Source organism: Mirounga angustirostris, unplaced genomic scaffold (genome assembly GCF_029215605.1).
Source record: "Mirounga angustirostris isolate CCGP_5_RB_7025 unplaced genomic scaffold, mMirAng1.0.hap1 SCAF_2, whole genome shotgun sequence".
In the NCBI taxonomy this organism is placed as follows: Eukaryota; Metazoa; Chordata; class Mammalia; order Carnivora; family Phocidae; genus Mirounga; species Mirounga angustirostris.
Window position 1 is genome coordinate 84514145 of NW_026991710.1, and position 24779 is coordinate 84538923.

Consider the following 24779-nt stretch of genomic DNA (forward strand, 5'->3'; position numbering starts at 1 on the left):
TCTAATAGCAGTCCTTCCCAACCAGCCTTCTACCCTCGCTTCCTCTAATCGGCTTTCTTTTCCGTGCACCACCTGCCATTATATTATCTATTAATTTGTCTGTTGTCTATCTCCTCCACTAGAATGCCTATTGGGACAAAGAGTTTGTTTTCTTCACCACTCAATTTCAGGCACTTTGAATAGTGCCTGTTATGTTGGAAGTACCGAATACTTATAAGGTAATTAGGGGAATGAATAAGTAAATACCTTTGGCAAGATATGTTTCAAGTTCTCTGTGTAAACACAGTATCAGGTCCAGTATCTGCTCTAAACGACAGAGTATTTCCTGAGGCCAACACCAGGAAGGGAAGTTGGAATGAAACAGGTGGAATAACAGCAGCATATTACTCAGTAATAACGATGTTGCTGATGATCAGGCCCAGAGTTCCGCAATCCCCAAAAGCCACCCCGACCTCTCATCCCACTACCATTTAAAACCCACATATACCTTATTGAACTTAAAGTTTTTCTAAGAATTTCTGAACATATTTAACAAACACCGTAAATTATTTCCATGAGGAAAAGTCAGTTATTTCATACTCTGACAACCTCCTTCTCATTAGCTAGTAACCAAACACTGTTTCTTAATATGTAGCCTTGTAACATGGAATAATCATCTGATTTGCTAAAGCCACTAATTATTTCTTACTGCCCTTAATTTTTCAGTAAAATGAGGCAAGGAGAGACCCTGCAAAATAAACACAGGCATTCTCAAAGCATGTGTGAGGGAAGCCTCAGGGTACCAAGGTCAGCTGTGGTCTATGTCTATGTCTATGTCTTTTTGTTAACCAAAAGTAGTTAACGTACCTAAATTTGAGAATTAGTTATTTTAAAAAATAAACTGGACTATGGTCAGTGTCATTTACAAGATTCACTTCCTTTCTGATATATATTTCTTGAAAAAAAGCTAATGTGTACCAGATCAGAAATTTTGCATAACCCTACTTGATGATCCTGTCATTTAAGTAAACTGTGAATGATATTCCTCATAGTCAACCACAGGAATATCATAATTTTTCAAAACACCACGGTAAGGGTAGTAACGTTGAGAACGCAGGCTATGGAATGGAGTCAGGCCAGCCTGGGCTAGACTTCCACTTCTGCCACTTAGTTGCTTTGTGATTTTGGGTAAATTCTCTAACTTCTCTGGGTTCCATAACTCCCTATCATCCATAAAATGCAGTTAAGAAGATCTACTCTTGTAGAGATGTTACAGGGGCTGGGACAATGTATCAAGTACATCTTGTCCCAGGCAAGAATGATTAAAGAATGAGAAAGCCACATGCAGCTGATGGAACAGTGCACAAAAACAGTGGAAGGTGGGAAAGTCTGTTTGCAAACCTCTGCACACAGGCAGCCAAATAGAAAACCGTCCTCCACAATCCTCCACAAGGAGTCTATAAATTGGAGCATCTGTTAAGACACACACACACACACACACACGTATCACGTGCCCTGAGAGGAAATGGCATCTTTCTTCATATCCCAATCAGCCTTAAAAATTATTTAGCCTTTACACTAGTACTAATAATCCTAACCTTACATTTGTATGTCTCATCTTCCTCACCCTAGGAGGGTGGCATCAATCCCCAGTCCGACTCCCTGAGGTCTACAAGCGAAAGAGAAAAACTAAGACATTACTGAATACAACTCTAACACTTAGCAAAGCTATTGTCCCCTGAAGTGTCCATATAGTAAAACAGTAAGCCCCTGCCTTATGCTTTGTCAGTAACAAGTCCTTTCTATACACTCTACAGTGGAGAACTATCGCAATAGGAAAACCGCCAGCAGAAATACTGTATGCCCTGTATGAACTTCCGCCTTCCAGAATCAGTGATGTCCCACACTGGGTCGGTCCGTCTCCACCAAGCCGACCCCAGAGGTGCTCTCCGCCAACAGTACATAAATGGCCTCAGCATTTCCCCGCCCCAGACCACAAGACGCAAAGGGAAAGTTAGGGCCAAACCCAGGAACACAGCCTAAAGCCTGGGGTTTGCCAAGCCGTTCCTGGGCCCCTCTCAGCGCGAGGGGCATGCGGGTGCAGGTTCCGGCCGGGCGGCCGCACACAGTACCTGGATGAGGCCCCGCTGCAACAGGGCGCTGTGCACGCAACCGGGGACCCTCCCCGGCAGCTCCAGCGAGCCGTTCCCGCTGCGGATCCTCCAGCTTCCCCGCAAGCTGAGGCTGCGTCCCAAGGCAGTGGGGCCCGCTCCGCACAAGGCGAGCAGGAGAAGCAGGCGGAGGCGCATATCGGGGGCGGGTGCTACTGCACCCGGATCGGAGGCCGCGGAAGCGCGGCTCCCTCGGAAGAAGCCGGGCTCTCGCTCTCGCCGCCCGGGCCCCGCCCCCAGGTCAGCTGAGCGGCTGGGACCGCCCTGGCCCCCGAGGCTGCGCGGGCTGGCGGTGCGCGCCGAGCTCCGGTGGCTGGGCAGAATCTGGTCCCGGGCTGGTACCTCTGCAGTCTGGGCAATTCTCAGCGCTTGTTCCTGCTGCTCCGATGTCTGAACAGGAGGCGAGAACCGTGCAGGGTAATTGGGACCCACAGATCCCTGGGCACAAAGTGGCGCGCCAAGCCTCGGGGAGCTCAAGGACAGACAATAGGATGACGAGACACTGCTAGAGAGAGAGGCTCCTGACGGCTTCAGAGAAGGGAAACACCGAGACACTCGCCGCCTCAACTCCCCCAAATTTCCCCAGACCCTCATCCACACTGCAAGGGCCTGCCTGGCGGCAGTAACGCTCACCTCCCGCAGCTCCACAGGTGGTCTCAGAGCGTACTCCCACCCTTCAAAGAGTAGACAGTGACTAAAATTACCTCATTCGTAGAGTCATTTTGAGGGCTGAGAAAATCCGTGCACAGCGTGCAGCGTGGGGCCTGGCCCAGAGATAAACAGTTAGTTACTGTTAGTGGACTACGACCCTCTGTTTTTAAAAAGCCTCACAGAGGAGGCTTCCTGAGGTTCAGAAATTTGCCCTAAATGCGCTCGCAAATTTAAAATCCTCTGCCGCGCAGTGAGTGTGAGTGAGACTTGAACTGGAAAGTTTCTGAACTCACAAATGTAGACAGTACACTTTTTTCAGGTTGTTATAAGCATAAAATGAATTAACATGTATAGCTGTTCCTAACAACGCAGGGGTACCCAAGGAATAGCACAGGCTTATTTCAGGTTTCATTGTCACGTGGTCTACTTAAGTCCCATTTTGCAATAGGATGTAACAGTGATCCTAGGAAGGTGACACGGAATTTTACATTACATAAAATAGATTTATTCCTGTGCCGATGTTATCTCCCTTGTTTCCATATTTAGGAGGAAGCCTTTAAAGAGTTCTCCCTTCATCAAATCTGAGCTTCATTTTGGCTATTTATAATGACCCTGGAATTGCCTGAATCTGCAGACACAGGGCAGTATTTTACTTTTACAGAGTCATTATTTTTCATAAGCCTAGCATCTTGGCTTTAGGGATATTATGGATTATCTACTCCAAGCCTCTGGTTTTACAGCTGAGGGAACAGAGTCCAAAGCGGTCAGGTGACTTGCCTGTCATACAGTGGCAGGCAGGACCAAAATTCTCCAATTCTGGCTTAGTCTCCTTGTAGTAGAGCCTATTGATATTGAGAAGGCTCTGGCTGGCTCAAAGCCTTCCTCACTTCAGCGGCGTTCTTTTGATAGGAACAAAGCTCTCAATTAAAATAATATGCCATAACTCAGTGCATTAAATAGTCAGCCCTGGTCTGTTTAAAACAAGACATAACAGCAAGAGTAGTAAAGGAATTTTTTCATAAATCTCAGAGATTCCATTAAGCCAGGTCAAAGGAAAACTCATCCCAGCAAATATGTTTCAGTATATTCTGTTGTTCTGTTAGGAAATAGTTTAATGTGGTGCCTGAGTGGCTCAGTCAGTTAAGTGTCTGCCTTCAGCTCAGGTCATGATCTCAGGTTCTGGGCTCAAGCCCCAAATCAGGCTTCTCTGCTCAGCGGGAAGCCTGCTTCTCCCTCTCCCCAACCCCCCACCCCGCCCCTGCTGGGTGCATGCGCTCACTCTCTCTTAAATAAATAAATAAATAAATAAATAAATAAATAAATAAATAAATAAATAAATAAATAAAATCTTTAAAAAAGAAAAAAATAGTTTAAGGAATCTATTTTAAGAAAAAAATAAGAATACACACTTACCATTTCTCTTTTCATTCCAGAACACAAACATGGCGTGACTTGGATTGCTTCACCTTGAAATCAGAGAGCTTTGAGAAAATCAAACCCCTAATAAGTATTCTGCCTAAAGTTTGGATTGGCACAGGTAATATGATGAATTTTCATTTTGTTATAGGATAATTTTTTGTCCATTATTTCCGGGAAGAATAAATCTTATTTTTAGCCATAAAAATTGTTAACTTAAGTAACTTAAAGCCACAATATGAAACACAATTTTAAAAAATAGTCACAAGTCCTTACACTGTATAAATGGATTCTATTTTATCATCTCATTTGATGCTTTCTAAAATTCAAATTGTTTAGATCAAATGATAGTTTCCTGGTTTAAAAAGACAAGGCTTATAGAAGTTAAATGATATACAGGGTCAGCATCCTGCTACAGAAGACCAATGAGGGCTTTTTGGCTCACATGGCAATGCTTCCATCATCTCTAAATATATGAAGTTGATAAACTCATTAGATTAGAACACCAAGGTATACCAAGGCCAAAGATGTTCCAATCCCATGAGATAATTACATAAATTATAATGAGGGGAAGAAAAATGACTCAGAGTGTCTGCTTAATCCCCAAAGCTAGGGATAGTAGGCCAGAAGTATCTCCCTAGAAAGTTATACAAAGAACTCTTAAACTCAACAGTAAGTTCACAAATAACCTGGCTAAAAAATGGACCAGAGACCTTAGCAGACAAGTTACCTAAGAAGATATACAGATGGCAAATAAACATATGAAAAGATGTTCCACATCATATATCATCAAGGAAATGCAAATTAAAACAACAATGAGATACCCCTACACACCTATTAGAATGACCAAAATCCAAAACACTGACAACACCAAACGTTGACAAGGATGTGGAGAAACAGGAACTCTCATTCATTGTTGATGTGAATACAGAATGGTAAAACCACTTTGGAAGATACTTTGGTGGTTTGTTACAGAATTAAATATGCACTTACCTTATGATCCAGCAATTACAATGCTTGATATTTACCCAAAGGAGTTGAAAACTTATGTCCATACAAAAATATGCGGGGGCATATGGGTGAGTCAGTCAGTTAAGCATCTGACTCTTGATTTCAGCTCAGGTCATGATCTCAGTGAGATCAAGGCCGGGCATGGAGCCTGCTTAAGATTCTCGCTCCCTCTGCCCCTCCCCCCAACTCGTGTGTGCATGCATGCATGCATGCATGCATGCTTGCTTTCTCTGTAAAAAAAATTTTTTTTTAAATGCATGTGGATGTCTATAGTAGTTTTATTTGTAACTGTTAAAACCTGGAAGCAACCAAGATGTCCTTCAGTTGGTGAATGGATAAATAAACTGTGGTATGTCTGAACAATGGAATATTATTCAGTGCTAAAAAGAAATGAACTATGAGCACTGGGTGTTATATGTAACTAATGAATCATTGAACACTACATCAAAAACTAATGATGTGCTGGGGCACCTGGGTGGCTCAGTCGTTAAGCCTCTGCCTTCAGCTCAGGTCATGATCCCGGGGTCCTGGGATCAAGCCCCTCATCGGGCTCCCTGCTCTGCGGGAAGCCTGCTTCTCCCTCTCCCATTCCCCCTGCCTGTGTTCCCTCTCTCACTGTGTCTCTCTCTGTCAAATAAATAAATAAAATCTTTAAAAAAAAAAATAGGCCGTCTATATGTTGGCTAACTGAACATTAAAAAAAGAAAATAAATTTGAAGAAAAGTGAGTCAAAAAAATCTTATGACCAATAAAGATATCATATAACAGTGCATTACTATGTATTATATATAAAATTTTGACACAAAAATGGTGTTTGTTATTTTGATTGCATTTCAAAACTAATAAATTAATCTTGCAAAACAAAACAAAAAAAACTAAAAACAAAACAAAAAAAAGAAATGAACTATCAAGCTGTGAAAAACAGGGAGGAAACTTAAATGCATATTACAAAGTAGAAGAAGCCAATCTGAAAAGGCTATATAAAATATGACTCGAACTATATGACACTCTGGAAAAAGTAAAACTATGGAGACAGTAAAAAAGATGAGAAGTAAAAAGATGCCAGGGGTTAGGGAGGGATGAATATATGGAGCACGGAGGACTTTTAGGGCAGTGAAACTACTCTGAATAACCATAATAGTGGATATATATCGCTATACTTTTGTCAAAACCCATAGAATGTACAACACCGTGAGTGAAGTGCAATGTCAACTATAGACTTTGAGTGATAACGTAGGTTCATCAGTGGTAACAAATATACAATTGTAGTGGGGGATATGATAACGGGGAAGGCTGTGTATGTATGGGAGCAGGGAATGTATGGGAAATCTCTGTATTTTTCATTCAATTATGCTGTTAACTTAAAATTGCTCTAAAAATAGTCTATTAAAATATATATTTCTAGAAATTCCATGGGTCAAAGAAATAAGACTTCCTGTGACTTGTCATGTAAAGATCTTGGAAGTCATCACTGCATCCTAAAAATAAGTAAAAAGCTGAACTGAAAATCACTAACTCTTCTTAGATCCATCAGAGAATTCAGGTGACAGCAAACCACTACCCCCAAAACTGGAGAGATAGGTGGATACAGAGAATCACAGCTTACCAAAGCAGAAACCCATGAGCAGAAAGCACCTCAGGAACAGGTACTAGGGTAGGAAAACCTAAACTATAAATGGTGAATTGCTGGAAGTTGAGAGTTAAGAACTCTTATCAGGGCCCAGTCTTAGGGGGTTACCCATGCTTTTGTGAGTTCTGCTTTATGGAGCTTAACCAAGTTCTCACACTGAAGATTAGAGAACAATTCCCTGATACTTCAGCAGGGGGAGGGGAAAAGGAACCATTTTGAAATACATCAGACGATTCTGTTCTTCTTAACAGGACCTGTCATCAAGAGAAACTATTTAACCAAAGCCTAACTAAACCTTTGGGGTTGTATCAGGGTCTAACCAACCTAGAAGAAGGGAAATACCAACTCCAGCCCTCTCTAGCTATCCTGCCCACTAAGGAGGTGAAAAAAAAATGAGAAGCTCTTATGAAGTTCATAGCTCAGGGCACAAGCTCACTAAAAACCTAAGCCTAATCATAGGACTATAGAAAGTTTCCCCTCTCTTGGGGCACCTGGGTGGCTCAGTCAGTTAAGTGTCCGATTCTTGATTTCAGCCCAGGGTCATGGAATTGAGCCCCACAATGGGATCTGCACTCAGTGTGGTCTGCTTGTCTCTCTCCCTCTGCTCCTCCCTCCTCTCTAAAATAAATAAATAAAATCTTAAAAAAAAAAAAAAGCTTCTCCTCTCCCCACATCCTCCCATCATATCACCAAAGGCCTATTTACCACAGTTCCTTTCACCCAGAACACCATGTATGGCTTTCAACAAAAAATTACAATGCAAAAAACACAATTTAAAGAGGCAGAGCAAGTACTAGAACCAGACTCAGATATGGCAGGGATATAGGATTAACAAGCCAGGAATTTAAAATAACTAACTATGATTAATATGCTAAGGGTTTTAATGGATAAATAGCATGATAGAACAAATGGGGAATGTAAGCACAGGGAGTCTAAGAAAAAATTCTAAGGAAGACTCACAAAGAAATACTAGAAACTAAAAACATGGAGAAAAATGAAGAATGTCTTTGATGGGCTCATTAATTAACTAGAGATGGCAGTGGAGAAAATCGCTGAACTTTAGGATATGTCAACAGAAACTTCCCAAATCAAAAAGTGAAGAAAAAAGACTGGGGGAGAAAATGGAATAGAATATTCAAGGACTGTGGAAGAACTTAAAAAGGTGAAACAAACAATGTGAATATGAGGAGGAGAGGAAAAAGAGAAAGGAACAGAAGCAATATTTGAAGCAATAATGACCGAGAATCTGCCCCAAATTAATATCAGAGGACAAATCATAGGTCCAGGAAACTCAGAGAACACCAATCGGAATAAATGACAAAAACAAAACAAAACAACAACAACACCCAAAGAAATACAACTAGGCATATCATATTCAAACTTTAGAAAACCAAAGATAAAGAAAAAATCTTGAAAGAGCAAGCGGGGGAAAAAAACCCTACATTTGGAGGAATAAAAATAAGATTACATCTAATTTCCCTTCAGAAACCATGCAAGCAAGAAGACAGTAGAGTGAAATGAGGAAAAAAAAAAAAAAAAAGCATCACCAAACTAGAATCCTGTATCCTGTTAAATTATCCTTCAGAAGTGAAGGAGAAATAAAGATTTTCTTAGACAAACAGAAAATGAGGGAGTATGTTGTCAATATACCTGCCTTGCAAGAAATGTAAAAAGAAGTTCATCAGAGAGAAAGCAAATGATATAGGTTCAAAAACTTATATCTACATAAAGAAATGAAGAGCATTAGAGAAGGAATAAGTGAAGATAAAATTAAAACTTTTATTTTTCCTGTTCTTAATTGATCTAATAGATAACAGTGTTCAAAGTAATAACAGTGACAATGTATTTGATGATTATAGCTTGAATATAAGTAAAATGATTGCCTGTAATGACACAAGGGACTGGGAGGGAGGAACTAGGAATACTTTGTTATTATAAAGCACTTGCACTACCCATGAAGCAGTATGCTGTGTTTTGAGTGTGGACTTTGACAGTGGAGTTGTAAAAGGTATATTGCAAACTCTAGGGCAACCACTAAAAAAAAGTTTAAAAACAATAATTCATATGCTAATTCAGTAAGTAAAGGAAGTAAATAGTGTACAGATTGTGAGGGAAGATATAAAACTATCTTTGTTTACAGATGATATGATTGTGTATGTAGAAAATCTGAAAGAACAACAACAAAAACCTCTGGGACGAGTATGCAATTTATAGCAAAGCTGCAGGATACAAGGCTAATATACAAAAGTCTATTATTTTCCTACATATCAGCAATGAAAAATTGGAATTTGAAATAATAAATGCAACACTACTTACATTAGCACCGCAAAAATGAAGCATTCAATATAAATTAACAAAAATGTATAAGATCTATATGTAAACCTACAAAACTCTGATGAAAGCAATCAAAGAAGAACTAAATAAGTGGAGAGATAACTCTATGTTCACAGATAGGAAGACTCAATATTGTCAAGAAGTCAGTTCTTCCCAACATGATTTATAGATTCAATGGAATCCCAATTAAAATCCCAGCTAGTTATTTTGTGGATTTTGACAGACTGATTCTCAAGTTTATAGGAAGAGGCAAAAGGCCCAGAATAACTAAGACAATATTGAAGAAGGCAAACAAAATTGAACACTATCCTATCAGGAGCTCAACTGATTTGGGAGAGACGAGCTGCCAAGTGTTGGAACAACCAATCAAACCAATAAGGAGCCAAAATGAAAGTAACAGTGAAGCCTTTAAACATTTACTGTGATAGTATGAACAAAAGGCTAAAACAGAGACGATGCCAACTCCCCCCTGCATCATTTCCCCCATGAAATGGCATACCAATTGAGGGTCAGGTGGATCAGCAGAGATGTGGGCGTTGTCTCACTGTTGAGGGAACCCTGAACAAAAGGCTCTGGCTGCTTTATGGACCCTAGGGGGAGAGAGGAGAGGAAGGGCTAGGAGTAGAAAATTACTGGGTACTGAGTCTAAGTAGGGATAAATGTGTTTAAGGTTTCCCACTTGTCCTGCCCAATAAGGAGATACCAGCAGAGTCAGCTGAACAGGACATTTTCCCAAGACCTCAGATAAAGAGACCTAGGAATGAAGTTACAGGGACTGGGAATGTAAATATGTGAAGAGAATGAACAGCCAGAGGGACATCAGTTCTTCATAGCAACTCCCTTTAGAGATTGTAATACTTGGCTGTATACCAAGTCTGGTATGAGGGGATGATTTTTTCCCATGAGGCCTGTCAGGTAAAGCCTTGTAATTGCCTATGGTCAGGCCTGAAAAATTACACTTACATCATGCGATCCAACAAATCTGATAGTCCTGGAGATTTATCCATGGAGGATATAGAGAGTTTGGGGCAAACTCCAATAGAAGAGTCTCGTTGTAGATCCTTATATTCTGGAACAAAGCTATGTACTTCACCATAAAGATCCTACTCTGAAAAATATGTCCTAGTATGCTACTGGGTCTTAGCAAAGACCAAACTGCTGACCATGGTACATTAAAGGGCTATGCAGCCTGAACTGAGGATTATCAAATCAACCAAGTCATAAAGCTGGGCAGAAGCATCAATGTCCCATTGTATGTAGGAAGTGATATATTCAAACTCAAGCAAAGCCCAAAGGACTCAAGTAAACTACATGAATAAGTGGTCTAGCCTTCCATGTCACTTATCTCTGCTGCACTGATGACCTCAAGGGGAGTTCCTTATGACCAACTAACAGAGGCCTGATTCACATGTAGGTTGGTGCAATGTATATTGGAACTAGCCATAAAAGGATAGCTGCCAGCCACATTACAGCCCCATTCAGGAATGGCCCTGCCTGACATTGGTGAAAGGAAATCTTCTCATCACACAGAGTTGTGAGACTTGTGTTTGATTTTTCACTTCATGTGAAAGGAGAGGTAGCCTGAGCTACAGTTATATATTGAATATTTGAGCAGAGCCGAAATGTTTGGTTGGGGCCTTAAAAGGGCCTTAGAAGAGGAGTGCCTGGGTGGCTCAGTTGGTTGAGTTTCCAACTCTTGATTTCAGCTCAGGTCATGACCTCGGGGTCACAAGGTTGAGCCCCATGTTGGGCTCCACGCTCAGCAGTGAGTCTGCTTCTCTCCCTCTCCTTTTGCCCCTCCCCCGGCTTGTGCTCTCTCTCTCTCTCTCTCTCTCTCTCAAATAAATAAATAGATCTTAAAAAAAAGGGAACCTTAAAAGAAATGAGGGTGGAAAATAGGTGACATGGAGGTCTGGGTAGATAATATGTGGATGGACACAATAGGCATGGGCACAACACACACAGTTTTGTTGTTTCTCACATTAATGCTCACAAGAGAACATGTACCACAGAGGAGGGTCTTGAAAATCAAGTTCACAGAGAGCCCAGTTCTATGGATTTTAGCCAGTCTCTGTGTGTACCACTCCAATACTTGACATTGAGCACATGAAGAAAGTGATCATAGGAGCAAAGATGAAAGCCAAGCACAGACCCAACAACATGGGTTTTCTCTCACCAAAGATGATCTTACTTACCAACCAGCCAGAAGCAGAGACTGATGCTGAGTTCTAGATAATGGTACCAGCCAGCCACCTGTTGGCAGATTGATTACACTCAACCCTTTCCTCCTTGTTGGACCCATCAAAGTGATTTACTGGAATTAATACATATTCTGAAAATGTTCTGCCTTCCCTGACTGCAGTGTCTCCATAGCACCATCCTAAAGTTATAGAATTCTTTCTTTTGAAATGGTATCCCTATGACATTGCCTTAGAAAATAGACCCACTTGGGCGCCTGGGTGGCTCAGTTGGTTGAGCGACTGCCTTCGGCTCAGGTCATGATCCTGGAGTCCCTGGATCGAGTCCCACATCGGGCTCCCAGCTCAGCAGGGAGTCTGCTTCTCCCTGACCCTTCCCCCCTGCTCGTAATCTCTCTCTCTCACTCTTTCTCTCTTAAATAAATAAAAATCTTTAAATAGGGGCGCCTGGGTGGCTCAGTTGGTTAAGCGACTGCCTTCGGCTCAGGTCATGATCCTGGAGTCCCTGGATCGAGTCCCGCATCGGGCTCCCTGCTCGGCGGGGAGTCTGCTTCTCCCTCTGACCCTCCCCCCTCTCATGTGCTCTCTCTCTCTCGTTCTCTCTGTCTCAAATAAATAAATAAATAAAATCTTAAAAAAAAAAAGAAAGAAAGAAAATAGACCCACTCAATGTCAAAGGAAATGTGAAGATGGGCTCATGAACTTAAGAATCACTGATTTTACCAAGTACCCTGTCACCCAGGAGCAGCCATCCAGAATAAAACAAAACAAACAGCAAAACAGTGGAAATTTCAGCTTAGGTGTCAGCTAGAGGACAGTATCTTGTGAGGTTGGAGCCCTTTCCTTCAGAATGCGGTATATACACTGGTCTCTCGCCAATATATCGTGCTGTGTCTCCCAGAATTAGAACACTCAGCTATAAGAGTGTATAAGAACCAAGACGTAGAAGTAGCTGTTGCCTCTCTCATCATCATTATCAGTGACTCACTAATGGAATTTGTGTTTCCTATTCCTGAAACTGTTGACTCTGTTAGGTCAGAAGTCTTGATTCCAGGGGTGAGAAAGGTACAGGGTTCCACCCAGTTGGAAGTTGTGACTAATATTTTGGAGTCACTTTGGGTTCCTCTTACTACTGGACAAACAGGTAAAAAACCAAACAAACCGTAGAGTTAATGTACTGGTTGGGGTAATGAATTCTGATTACCAGGTGAAGCTAGAGTTGCTACAGCCTAATGAATGCAGGGAGGATTATGTTCGGAACCTTGGGGAAGTCAGTGGAACATCTCTTACCACTTCCATGCCCAGTGTTAACTGTCATTGGGAAATTACAATGACCGTAACCCAGTAGAATCAAAACAACCCAGCATGCAACCTCCATGAGCCTCAGTAGCCCCAGGACCCAGGCCTAAATCAGTCCCATGGTTATTCTGGCTCCTGTCATCACTTTAAATCTCAGAGGAGGCACCATGCCACAGAAGCTAGAATCAGACATTCCCAGCAACTGCCCAGAGGTGCTTTCCTACTTTCTCTGACTCATTTCCCTTTTCCTACACTCTCACTATTTTGGGATTGTACCTCCCAAAGAAAACATTAACATTAAACTTTGCCTCCATCGGGCGCCTGGGTGGCTCAGTTGGTTAAGCAACTGCCTTCGGCTCAGGTCATGATCCTGGAGTCCCTGGATCGAGTCCCACATGGGGCTCCCTGCTCGGCAGGGAGTCTGCTTCTCCCTCTGACCCTCCCCTCTCTCATGTGCTCTCTCTCATTCTCTCTCTCTCAAATAAATAAAAAAAAAAAAAAACAAAAAAAAAACTTTGCCTCCATCTCTGTTTGCTAGGGAACTCCAACAAAGACAATCTTCTCTCTCAATTTCTATTCATTAGCTTCCTTGATCATTCTAGGCCGTCCAATAAAAATTAGACATCCAGAGCTGTTCAATAGAAATATAATGTATGACTCATAAGTAATTTTACAATATCTAGTAATCACATTTTAAAAATCATATTTTAAAAAAAGCATGGCTCAGGAGAGCATGACTCTTGATCTTGGGGTCATGAGTTCCAGCCCCACAGGGGGGGTAGAGATCCCTTAAAAAAAAAAAAAAGTAAAAGGAAACAGGTGAAATTAGTTTTAATACATTTTATCTAAACCAATATATACAAAATATTATTTTAACATGTTGAATATAATTATTAGTGAGATATTTTACATTCTTTTTTTCATGTAAGGTTTCCAAATCTATTGTGAATTTTGTGCTTACAGTACATCTCAATTTGAATCCTAACTTTTGATCTGTATTCAATATCATAACTTTTACAGTGAAAACGATTCACATACCAATTTGTTCTGAAATACCGGGGGACAATTCTCCATGGATCTCATATTTTTGAACATCTTGTGAGCAGAGGCACTGGATACTTTTGTTCTGGACTATCTTGTAAAGGATATTTGTATTTCAAACAGCCTTGGAAGAAGAACACCCACCCATGTCTTACTTTAAGTAGTCAGGCAGAGAGCAAATTTTCCCTTCCAATGCCTTTTTGTTCTATTTAGGCCCTCAGTGGTTTAGACGATGCTGAGTCACATCAGGGAGGACAATCTGATTTACTTAGCCTACTGATTCAAATGCTAATCTCTTCTGGAAACATCTTCACAGACACACCCAGAAATAATGTTTAACCAGTTATCTGGGCATCTTGTGTCCTAGTCAAGTTGACGCAAAAAAATCAACCATCACAGTGTGCAGTTCAGTTGAGTTTGGCAAATGTATGTACTTGTGTAATCACTACCCCCATTAAGAAACAGGACATTTAATCCTAGAAAGTTTCCTTGTGCTTCCTTCTGACCATCTCTGCTCCTCACCCCTTCCCAGGTAACCACTTTTCTGATTTCTATCACCATAGTTTAATTTTGTCTCTCCTTGAATGTCATGCAAATGGAATCGCACACTATGTTTTTTTTACTTCTATTGTTCAGTGTAATGTTCTTCACATTTATCCATGTCATTCATCCTTATTCTTGATAGATCTTTTTCTTGGTGTAGTATTCTAGGGTGATAGTTATTTTTCCTCAGTGCATTGAAGATAATATTCCACTATCTTCTGTTTCCAAGATTTATTGAGAAGTCTTTCATTTTTGCTCCTGAGTCGATCTACTTATTGTTTCTTTGCAGGTAACCTACTTTACTTGCGGGAGTGGCAGCTCTATGTGGATCCCTGGACTACAGGTGGGATGCACACAGGCTGTGCAGAGGCTTGTAGAAGTGGGTTCTGGTGTATGACACTCCAGGACACAGGAAGCTGTGTGTAGGCCATATAGGAACATTGGCTGATTTGCAAATATTGAACCACTCTTGCATCCCAGGAATAAATCCCACTTGATTGTGGTGAATGATTTTTTAAAATGATTATTGGATTTGGTTTGCTAATATTTTGTTGATGATTTTTGCATCTATGTTTATCAGAGATATTGGCCTATGGTTCTCTTTTTCTGTAGTGTCTTCATCTGATTTTGGTATCAGGGCAATGCTGGCCTCATAGATGAATTTGGTTGCTTTCTTTCCTCTTCTACTTTTTGGAATAATTTGAGAAAAATAGATATTAACTCTTTTTTCAGTGTTTGGTAGAATTCCCCTGTGAAACCATCTGGTCCTGTACTTTCAATGTTAGAAGTTTTTCAATTACTGGTTCAGTTTCATTGCTGGTAATTGGTCTGTTCAAATTTTCTATTTCTTCCTGCTTCAGTTTTGGCAGATTATATGTTTCTAGGAATTATCCATTTCTTCTAGGTTGTCCAGTTTGTTGGCATATAATTTTTCATAATATTCTCTTATAATCCTTTGTATTTCACTCTCTTCTGGCCTGCAAAATTCTGCTGAAAAATCCGCTGGTAGTCATAGGGTTTCCCTTGAATGTAACTATTTTCTTTTCTCTTGCTGATTTTAAAATTCTCTCAAAAAATAAAATAAAATTCTCTATCATTACTTTTTTGTCATTTATTTACTATGTGTTTTGATGTGGACCTCTTTGGGTTGATTTTGTTGGGGGCTCTCTGTGCCTCCTGGATCTGGATTCCTGTTTCCTTCCCCAGATTCAGGAAGCTTTCAGCTATTATTTCTTCAAATAAATTTTCTTCCCCCTTTTCTCTCTCTTCTTCTTCTGGGATCCCTATAATATGAATGTTATTAGGCTTGATGATATTGCTAAGTGCCCTAACGTTCTTTTCGTTTTTTTTTTCCTCTCATGTTCAGCTTGATTGCTGTCCATTACACTTTCCTTCAGGTCACTAGTCCATTCTTCTTCCTCCTGTAGTCTACTATTTATTCCATCTAGTGTATTTTAAATTTCATTTATTGAGTTCTTCATCTCTGGTTGATTCTTTTTTTCTATGTTTTCTATCTCTTTGTTAAGGGTTTCCCTGAGGTCCTTCACTCTTTTCTCAAGTCCAGTGAATATCTTTATTACCATTACTATATATTCTCCATCAGGCCTATTATTTATCTCCATTTCATTTAAGTTTTTGCTGTGATTTTGTCCTGTTCTTTCTTTTGGGACATATTCCTCTGTTTCCTCATTTTGTCTGTCTGTGTCTGTTTCTATGTATTAGGAAAGTCAGCTATGTCATCTGCTCTTGACAATAGTGGCCTTATGAAGAAGAGGTTCTGTAGTGCCCTGCAGTGCAATATCCCCTGTTTACCAGAAACTCACTTCAGGGATGTCTCCTATGAGTGTTGCATGCACCCAGCTGTTGTGACTGAGCTGCTTTTGCCTTCAGTCCGGTTATCAGCAATGGCTCTCTTTGCCTATTTTGGGCGGGGTTTGGCCTTTGTGTTTTGGGTGGGCCAGTCTGGGGCTGCTGTGGGCTTGAGTCAGACCAGGCATTTGCCAGAGATGCAGTACTACTGATGGGGGAAGGGACCTGGAGTGGAGGCAAGGTAGGTAGTTGAGTGTTGGCAACATGCTGGTTCCTGCAGGTGGCGTGTGTATTTATGGGGGGAGGATGAGGGAGGGAAAAGGTGCCCTTCAGCTCTTCTGTTCCTGGAGAAATCTCTCAAAGATCCCTGCCCCTCCAGCACATGCTCTGAGATTAGTAAACAAATCTCCCTCCTGTGTACCCCAAGCATTTTTCAAACTGCTTCTCTGTTCTGTCTCTGTGAGACTGCTGTGCTATCTTTTGAAGGGTTGGGACTCAGTTTCCTCCTGCCCTCTCAGCTTTCCCACTGGCCTGCTGATTTTTTAAGTTCCAAATTTTAGGTTTCACTGATTTTAAGAGCTTGTGAAATTTGGCCCTCAGGTTTTCAAGGCCAATTGGTATGGGGATTCATCTTCCCAGTGTGGGTCCTCCATGACTGCGGTGCCTGGTGTGGGGTCTGCTCTTCTCCCTTTTTTCTCCGTGGCATCCGTCCCTCCTGCAGACAGTCCTGTGGGTCCATTTAGCTCCCAGTTGTGTCTCCACCCTTTCTACCCTCTTTGATGTGGCCACCTTTCTACATTTAGCTGTGGAGAGTCTGTTCTGCCAGTCTTAGGGTCATCTTCTTGGTTATTTACACTGATGTGGAGGTTATCTAGTTGTATCCATGGTACAAGATGTGTTTAGGGTCCTCCTACTCTGTCATCTTCCTCAGAAGTCAATATGTGACTTTTCCTGTCTGGCTTCTTTCACTTAGTGTGTTTTCAAGGTCCAGCCACATTGTAGTATGTATCAGTACTACATTCCTTTTTATGGCCAAATAATATGCCATAATATGAATATACCACAATTTGTTCATTCAACCATTGTTTCCACCTTTGGCTACTGTGAATAATGCTGCTATGAACATTCATGTACAAACATTTGTTTGAATTTGTTTTCAATTATTTGGAGTATGTATCTAGGAATGGAATTGCTGGGTCATGTGGTAATTCTGTGTTTAACTTTTTAAGGAACTGACAACCTGCTTTCCATAGAAGCTGCGTCATCTTACATTACCACCAGCAATGTAAAATGGTTCCAATTTGTCCAAAACCTCACAAACACTTATTTTCCGTTAAAAAAAAATTATAGCTATCCCAGTGGATAAAAAATGGTATCTTATTGTAGTTTTGATTTGCATTTCTCTAATAACTAACGGTGTTGAGCATCTTTTTCATATGTTTGCTGGCCATTTGTAGATCTTTTTCAGAGAAATATTCAAATCCTTTGCCCATTTTTAAGTTGGGTTACTTGTCTTTTTGTTGAGTTTTAAAGATTCTTGATATATTCTGCAGACTAGACCCTTGTCAGATATATGATTGCAAATATTTTCTCCCATTCTGTAGGTTGTCTTTTCACTTTGATACTGTCTTTGGACATACAGACGCTTATAATTTTGGTAAGTCCAACTTACCTATTTTTTCTTTCATTGCTTTTGCTTTTGGTATCATTTCTAAGAATTTATTGCTAAATCCAGAGTCATGAAATGTACTCCACCTGAGAGTTTTATGGCTGTAGATCTTACATTTAGGACTTTGATCCATTTTGAGTTAATTTTTGCATGTGATGTGAGGTAGAGGTCCAAATTCATTTTTTTTTTAAAGATTTTATTTATTTGAGAGAGAGAGTGAGAGAGAGAAAGAGCACAAGAGGGGGGAGCAGGAGAGAGAGAAGCAGACTCCCTGCCGAGCAGGGAGCCCGATGCGGGACTTGATCCCGGGACTCCAGGATCATGACCTGAGCCGAAGGCAGTCGCTTAACCAACTGAGCCACCCAGGCGCCCCAAATTCATTTTTTTTTTTTTTTGCATGTGAATATCCAGTTGTCTTAGAACTAGTTGTTGAAGAGACTATTCACACTGAAAGGTCTTAGCACCCTTGTTGAAAATCAATTGACTGCAGATGTGTATGGCTTTATTTTTGTATTCTCAGTTCTATTTCATTGGTCTGTATGTTTATCTGTATGCCAGTACCATACTCTTAAATACTGTAACTTTGCAGTAAATTTTGAAACAGGAAGTATGAGTCCTCAAACTTTGTTCTTCAAGATTGTTTGGTTCTTTGTGCTCTTTTGCAATTCTCTATGAATTTTAAAATCATCGATTTCTGAAAAAACAGTCATTAGGATTTTGATAGGGACTGCATTGAATATGTAGATTGCTTTGAGGATCATTGCCATCTTCCCAATAATAAATCTAATCCACAAACACAAGATGTCTTTCCATTTATTTAGGACTTCTTTCAGAAATGTTTTGCAGTTTTCAGTGTACAAGTTTTACACTTCCTTGGTTATTCCTATTTTATTCTTTTTGATGTTATTTTAAATGGAGTTTTTTTATTTTTTAAATTAATTAATTTTTAAAATTTATTTGACAGAGAGAGACACAGTGAGAGAGGGAACACAAGCAGGGGGAGTGGGAGAGGAAGAAGCAGGCTTCCTGCCTAGCAGGGAGTCCGATGTGGGGCTCGATCCCAGGACGCTGAGACCATGACCTGAGCCAAAGGCAGACTCTTAACGACTGAGCCACCCAGGCGTCCCTGGAATTTTTTTTAAAATTACATTTTCAGATTGTTCATTGCTAGTTATAGAACTACAACCAATTGATTTTTGTGATATCTGTACCCTGTAATTATGCTGAATTCCATTTTTAGCTCTAGTAATTTTTTAAATTGTTATTCTTTAGGATTTTCTGTATCATGTCATCTGTGAATATATAGTTTTACTTCTTTCTTTACAATTTTTGATGACCTGATAATTTTAATATCTGAAATTTTTGCAGGTCACATGGCTCCCATTCATGATGCTATATTCCTTTGTATATATTTTTTTCTTTCTGATATGTACCTGTGAGCTATCACTGAGTCCCTGCAGAGTGTTTGGCTTCTGCCAGTACCTGGCTGCTCTGATTTGGAACTATTTTAAAAATTCAGTGTTCTTGGGGCACCTGGGTGGCTCATTCATTAAGTGTCTGACTTCGGCTCAGGTCATGATCCTAGGGTTCTGGAATCAAGCCCTGCATCAGGCTCCCTGCTCCATGGGGAGCCTGCTTCTCTCTCTCCCTCTGCTTGTGTTCCATCTCGCTGTGTCTCTCTCTGTCAAATAAATGAATAAAATCTTAAAAAAAAATCAAATCTTTTTAAAAAATATTTTTTAAAAATAAATATATATATATTTTAAGATTTTATTCATTTATTTGACAGAGACACAGTGAGAGAGAGAACACAAACAGGGGGAGTGGGAGAGGGAGAAGCGGGCTTCCCGCTGCGCAGGGAGCAAGATGCGGGCTTGATCCCGGTACCCTGAGATCATGACCTGAGCCGAAGGCAGACGCTTAAGGACTGAGCCACCCAGGCGCCCCTAAATCTACTTTCTAAAAAGATATTTTCCTTGAGTTTTCTGGGACCACCTAAGTAGTAAGATTTAGGGCTGCAAATCTTCACAAAGGCCTATTACTGCAGATTCTGAGAAAATATTCTCCTGCCACAGAGCACCAATGTTCAAGAGATGCAGACTCCTCACTGTACGTATTAGGGAGGGACTTCTCTCACTTGACACCACTCTTTGGATGCATTCTGGGCTTCGCCAGGGTCACAAAAATTACAGTTCACTTAGTTTTTCAAGTGTTTTTGAGGTGAAAGTTGGGTTTCTGGTTATATTCTGCTTTCTTTTTGGGCTCCTGGCTTCAATTTGTTTTTGGCTTGTGAGTACTCCTTTCTTGACTGATTATAGACACATTAAAAAAAAAAAAGTTTTTCCCAGGATCTTTTTTTTACGATTTTATTTATTTATTTGACAGAGAGAGACATAGCGAGAGCAGGAACACAAGCAGGGGGAGTGGGAGAGGGAGAAGCAGGCTTCCCGCCGAGCAGGGAGCCTGATGCGAGGCTCGATCCCAGGATCCTGGGATCATGACCTGAGCCGAAGGCAGACGCTTAACAACTGAGCCACCCAGGCGCCCCTTTCTCAGGATCTTTAGTTGCTTTTTTACAGGAGAGTTGGTCAGCATAATCATCCATACTAATGGAAACTGAACTGTCCATCTCCTGACTGTGATGCTATTTTTCTTACAGTAGTCAGAGAGTAAAGAAGCTTCCATTCATTACATCAGTCCCCCTTATCTGTGAAGGGTATGTTTCAAGACCTCCAGTGAATGCCTCAAACTGCTGAAAGTACTGAACCCTCTATATACTATATATTTTCCTATACATACATACCTATGATAAAGTTTAATTTATAAATTAGGTACAGTAAGATTAACAAAAATAAATTACAACATATACTGTTATAACTGTATAAGAAAAGTTACGTGGTCTCTCAAAATATCTTGCTGTACTGTACTCACCCTTCTTGTGATATAAGAGGATAAAATGCCTGCGTGATGGCATTAAGTGAGGTAAATGTGACATACTTAGGCTACTATTGACCTCCTGATGATGTTAACAGGATGATCTGATCCTGGACCACAGTTGACGAGTAACTAAGACTGTGGGTAAGGGAGAACTACTTTTCTATAGTATATTGTAGGGTTCCTTTTTTGCACTTTTGGAGTTAAAAATACAGCAAGGAATATTTTTGGTAAAGTCCACCGTTTAGACTTTAAATATTTGGCCACCTAACAATGTGCCTGGCAGTCATCTAGTCATTGAGGAATATAGCAGAACAAAACAGACAAAATCCCTAACAGAGCTTACATTCTGGGATAGGGTTGAAGAAGAAACAAGTATTACATGCAAGGTGGATAATATTGAATATGCCATGGCACACTTTACAATGGCAGGGCTGTTGGTATTTCCTGTGGAATAGTTGAGAAAAACCACTCTAATTAAAGTTTGACATTTGAACACTTATAGGGAAGAGGGAGCCGTATGGCATCTGAGATAATTCCAGGCAAAGGGAAGAACAAGGGCAGACATCTTAAGATGAAAGTCCCGCATGTTCAAGTCTCATCAGAGGCCTGTGAGACTGAGCTGAGGGAGCTGGGGAGTGGTGGAGCAGAGTATGCTAAAGAAGCAGAGGTGGTGGGAAAAGTCATTACAGCTTGTAGTTCACCTTAGTAATTCTGGTTTTACTCTGAATGAGATGGGAAACGGTTAGGTTTGCAGTGAGGACATGTAATGTGGCTTAAAAGGATTATTCTGGGTGTTGTGTGTGGGACAGACTGCTGCAAAGTAAAAAAGCAGGAGGACCACTGAGGAGGCTATTGCAATAATCCAAGAGGTGATGGAGCTTTCTACCATGGTGGCAGCAGTAAATACAGGGAATAAGTAGATTGAGTAAAAATGAAAAGTAGAACTGAAAAAAAAAAAACACTGAGAGGATTGCTGTTTAATTTGGAAGTGTGAGAAATCAAGGCTGATGCCTAGGCTTTGGGCCAGTGCAACTCAAAGAAATGTTTACACTTACTGAGCCCCAAAAGAGGTAGGGGTGTGTGCATCTGTGTAGAAATCAAGGTTTTAGACACTTTTAAAAGGGTAGCTTTTAGGTAGCCAGGTGGATAATGAGTAAGGAGCAGTTTAGAAGAGATAGCTGGGAGGTCAGCAAATGACAATGGTTAGCTATGTTCTCTTAAGCAACCAGGGCACGAAACTCCAGTTGTTTGGTTTTGACACTATTCAAATTTAATATACCAACAAGGTACTGAGTTATTTAAGAGGCTCACACAATAGTATGCACAATGAAAATGAATTCATAAAACCATTTTCAGTACAGGAAAACTTTGAGGGCTCTTGAAAGTTTTTAAATCTCATCCAGAAATAGTGCACAATTTGGATAACTGACAATGGGATCTTAACTAAAATTCCATGTAAAAGAGCAATTACTAGAAATAGTGTGCCAGAGTTAAAATTCATAAAAAATTCTCCAAAATGAGGCAAGAAAATAGGAGTTAAACAGCGTAGCAGGAAAGAATGCGAAATTCTCATTACTGGAGACCTAAAGAAAACCATCTTCCTAGCCTTTCTAGAAAACAGTTCTTTTGCACAGCTCTTCCATAACATTTTGTGGCGTTGGGGGTGCAGAGGTGGTCATGCTTTTAAATCTTGTTTCCAAATGCCTTTACAATTTATATTACATTGGGGATGTTGAAAGCTTTAATAGCTACTTTTGAGTATGTTCAATATATGCTAAATCCAGTGAACACTGCGAACACCCTAAACATTAAATTTTACCCTTTCACTAACCGCCCCCCCCCCCCCAAAAAAAACTACTAAGCCATTTTAGGCCACAGGAGACCAGTGTTCAAATCCTTGCTCAGCTTTTCAACCAACACTTGGCTGACTTTTGTACCTGGCTACTCTTTAAATACTACTTGGCCATTGGTTGAATTATATATACACAAAGCTAAATGTTATAAATTTGAAGGTCACTGGGTTAGACAAATTGTAGGATGTTAGCATGTTAAGTAAACGTGTAAAACCACCTACATTATACTTCAAAGTGCTGTAAATTTGTCAGATATAAAGTGGAAATGTAGTATTTGGGCATCCAACAGAAGTTCTCTTATCCCTATGAAACAGCCAAGAGATGTCCAATAACTAGCTATAGGGCAAGGACTGCTGCTGTGGGGTTAGAGCTAGATTTCAGAATCACCTGGATGGCTTTTTAGAACAGAGCACTGGGTTTCTCAAATTTTCTCAATCAGTAAACCTGGAGTGTGGTCTGGTAATTTCCATTTTAAAGAACTTCCCAAATGATACTGATTACTGGAGTCTTGGAACCACACTTTGAGAACTAGTCTTCTTTATAGACCAGTTTTATAACTGCTATTTTAAGAGGTTCAAAATAGAACTCACACACAGTATTAAAGTGTGGATTTCATGTTAGCTGGAATTACTGAGACCAAAGTGTCTTTAAACACAGACTTTAATGGTAACAATTCCTTTAAGCTCAATTAACCTTAGCTATTACAAGTGTTAAGCAGATGTCACTATTAAGACAATATTCAGTGACTTGTACTGGTTTCCTCATAAAATAGAAGACAAATTCACTTAAAAGTGTAATCAACAATCATTTAACAGTTTTGTAATGCCAACACAAAACACGGCTAATTTGAGTTACCTCCAAAATCACTAACACAGCATGATCAGTAACTGAAGCATATTTTAACTAAGCCATTAAAAAAAAAAAAAAGTGAGTGTTTCACTACCCCTGAGACCACTAGTTAACTGTGGTTCATACTTTTAAAAAATTGTGAGTACACCCACACAAGAAAGCAAACTAACAAGCTTTTTAAAAAATCTGGTATCACATTGCAAACTTGCCCAGGAAAAGAGTCACTTAATATAATTTACCATTAACAGGTCAGATGGACTATACTTCTCATAGATTGAGAAACTCAGTATTAAAAATTTGACTTTATGCATGAAAAGATCTAGGAAATATGTAAGAACCAAAATAAATTTTTAATCTTCTAATATGCATCCAGTCCTACACACGGCACTAGTAATGTGTATGGGGAAAAAGGGCAAATTCTTGGATTCTTTTGAAGGTTTCATTGGAGATGATCTCAAGTCCGGTGTCCATACATTCAAAAATGTTGGTTTTCCAGGTACTTTACTGTTCTCTTAAACCTGGAGAAGCCATTATGGCTTATTCCCTTAGAAGTGACGTAAGAAATGTTGTAGAAAGCATCAAAGATACAGAGAACTGGACACATCTAGTAATTATTATGACAATCAATGGTTTAAGTCATCTCTATGAATACGTAAGGTTGTCTACGGCTAAAAAAAATAATCAGCTTGAAATTCAGAAGCTCTGACAAACTTTATTCACAGCTGGCTTTCAGTGATATGCCTACTAAAGCTATTACTTTGAGAGTATAGAATCAGAAGTAATTATTTTGAAAACAGAGCAAAAGAACAGTATTTCTTACCTTATGGAGCAGTAGGCTACTAATTTTTCATTTGTAATTTGAATCCAAAATAGCTTTAACAGTATGACATCTACCTTTAAGGAGTAATTTTTTAAGTAAAAGATGAAATGAAAAAAATTCACTCGTTGGAAAATTGTATAGCTGGGTTGATATTTCTCAATGAAATGCTTAAATTACAGAATTAACAAAGTCAGAACATCTTCGGAAGGCATGCATTTCACTTGCAGTTTAGAGAAAAACCTTAAGTCAATAAACCATGTCCAAACTACGTATTAAAATGTTTATAAAAAAATCAAGCTTTAACATTTATTTTATATCTAGCTTTCAACATCTGTGTGCAGACAAGGAGTAAGATTGCACATAAATGTAAGCAGTGCAAAAATGTGAAGTGGAGGAAAGTCACAGATGTGCTAGAAATCAAATACAAGATTTTAAGAAAGCAATGGACAAATCAAAATAGGAAAAAAGTGAAACTATAGGGTCAGTATTAGGAAGGGTGAAGAATGATAATGCCCTTGTTACTACAGAAGTTAAATTAGTGGCACAGATAGCACTTGTCAAACAAAAAA

At 39.9% G+C, this 24779-nt stretch overlaps 1 protein-coding gene and 1 long non-coding RNA gene across 8 annotated transcripts in view; one reads left to right on the top strand and one right to left on the bottom strand.

Moving 5' to 3' along the window:
• MANBA (mannosidase beta) overlaps positions 1 to 2365 on the bottom strand; it is a 110711-nt gene extending 108346 nt beyond the window's left edge. For 3 of the 7 annotated variants that reach the window (XR_010409485.1, XM_064584877.1, XM_064584878.1), the window contains exon 1: positions 2112 to 2365. Coding sequence is in view for 3 of the 7 variants with exons in the window: in XM_064584877.1 (XP_064440947.1) it covers positions 2112 to 2288 (177 nt within the window). In the remaining 4 variants the exon portion in view is untranslated. The remainder of the gene's footprint in view (positions 1 to 2111) is intronic. The other 4 variants (XM_064584879.1, XM_064584880.1, XM_064584875.1 and 1 more) reach the window with 3 other exon arrangements.
• Positions 2366 to 2429: 64 nt separating this feature from the next.
• On the top strand, positions 2430 to 17739 carry LOC123847571 (uncharacterized). The gene is made up of 3 exons (XR_006791573.2): positions 2430 to 2567; positions 4235 to 4338; positions 17687 to 17739. It is a non-coding gene; the product is annotated as an uncharacterized LOC123847571 (long non-coding RNA).
• Positions 17740 to 24779: the final 7040 nt, after the last annotated feature.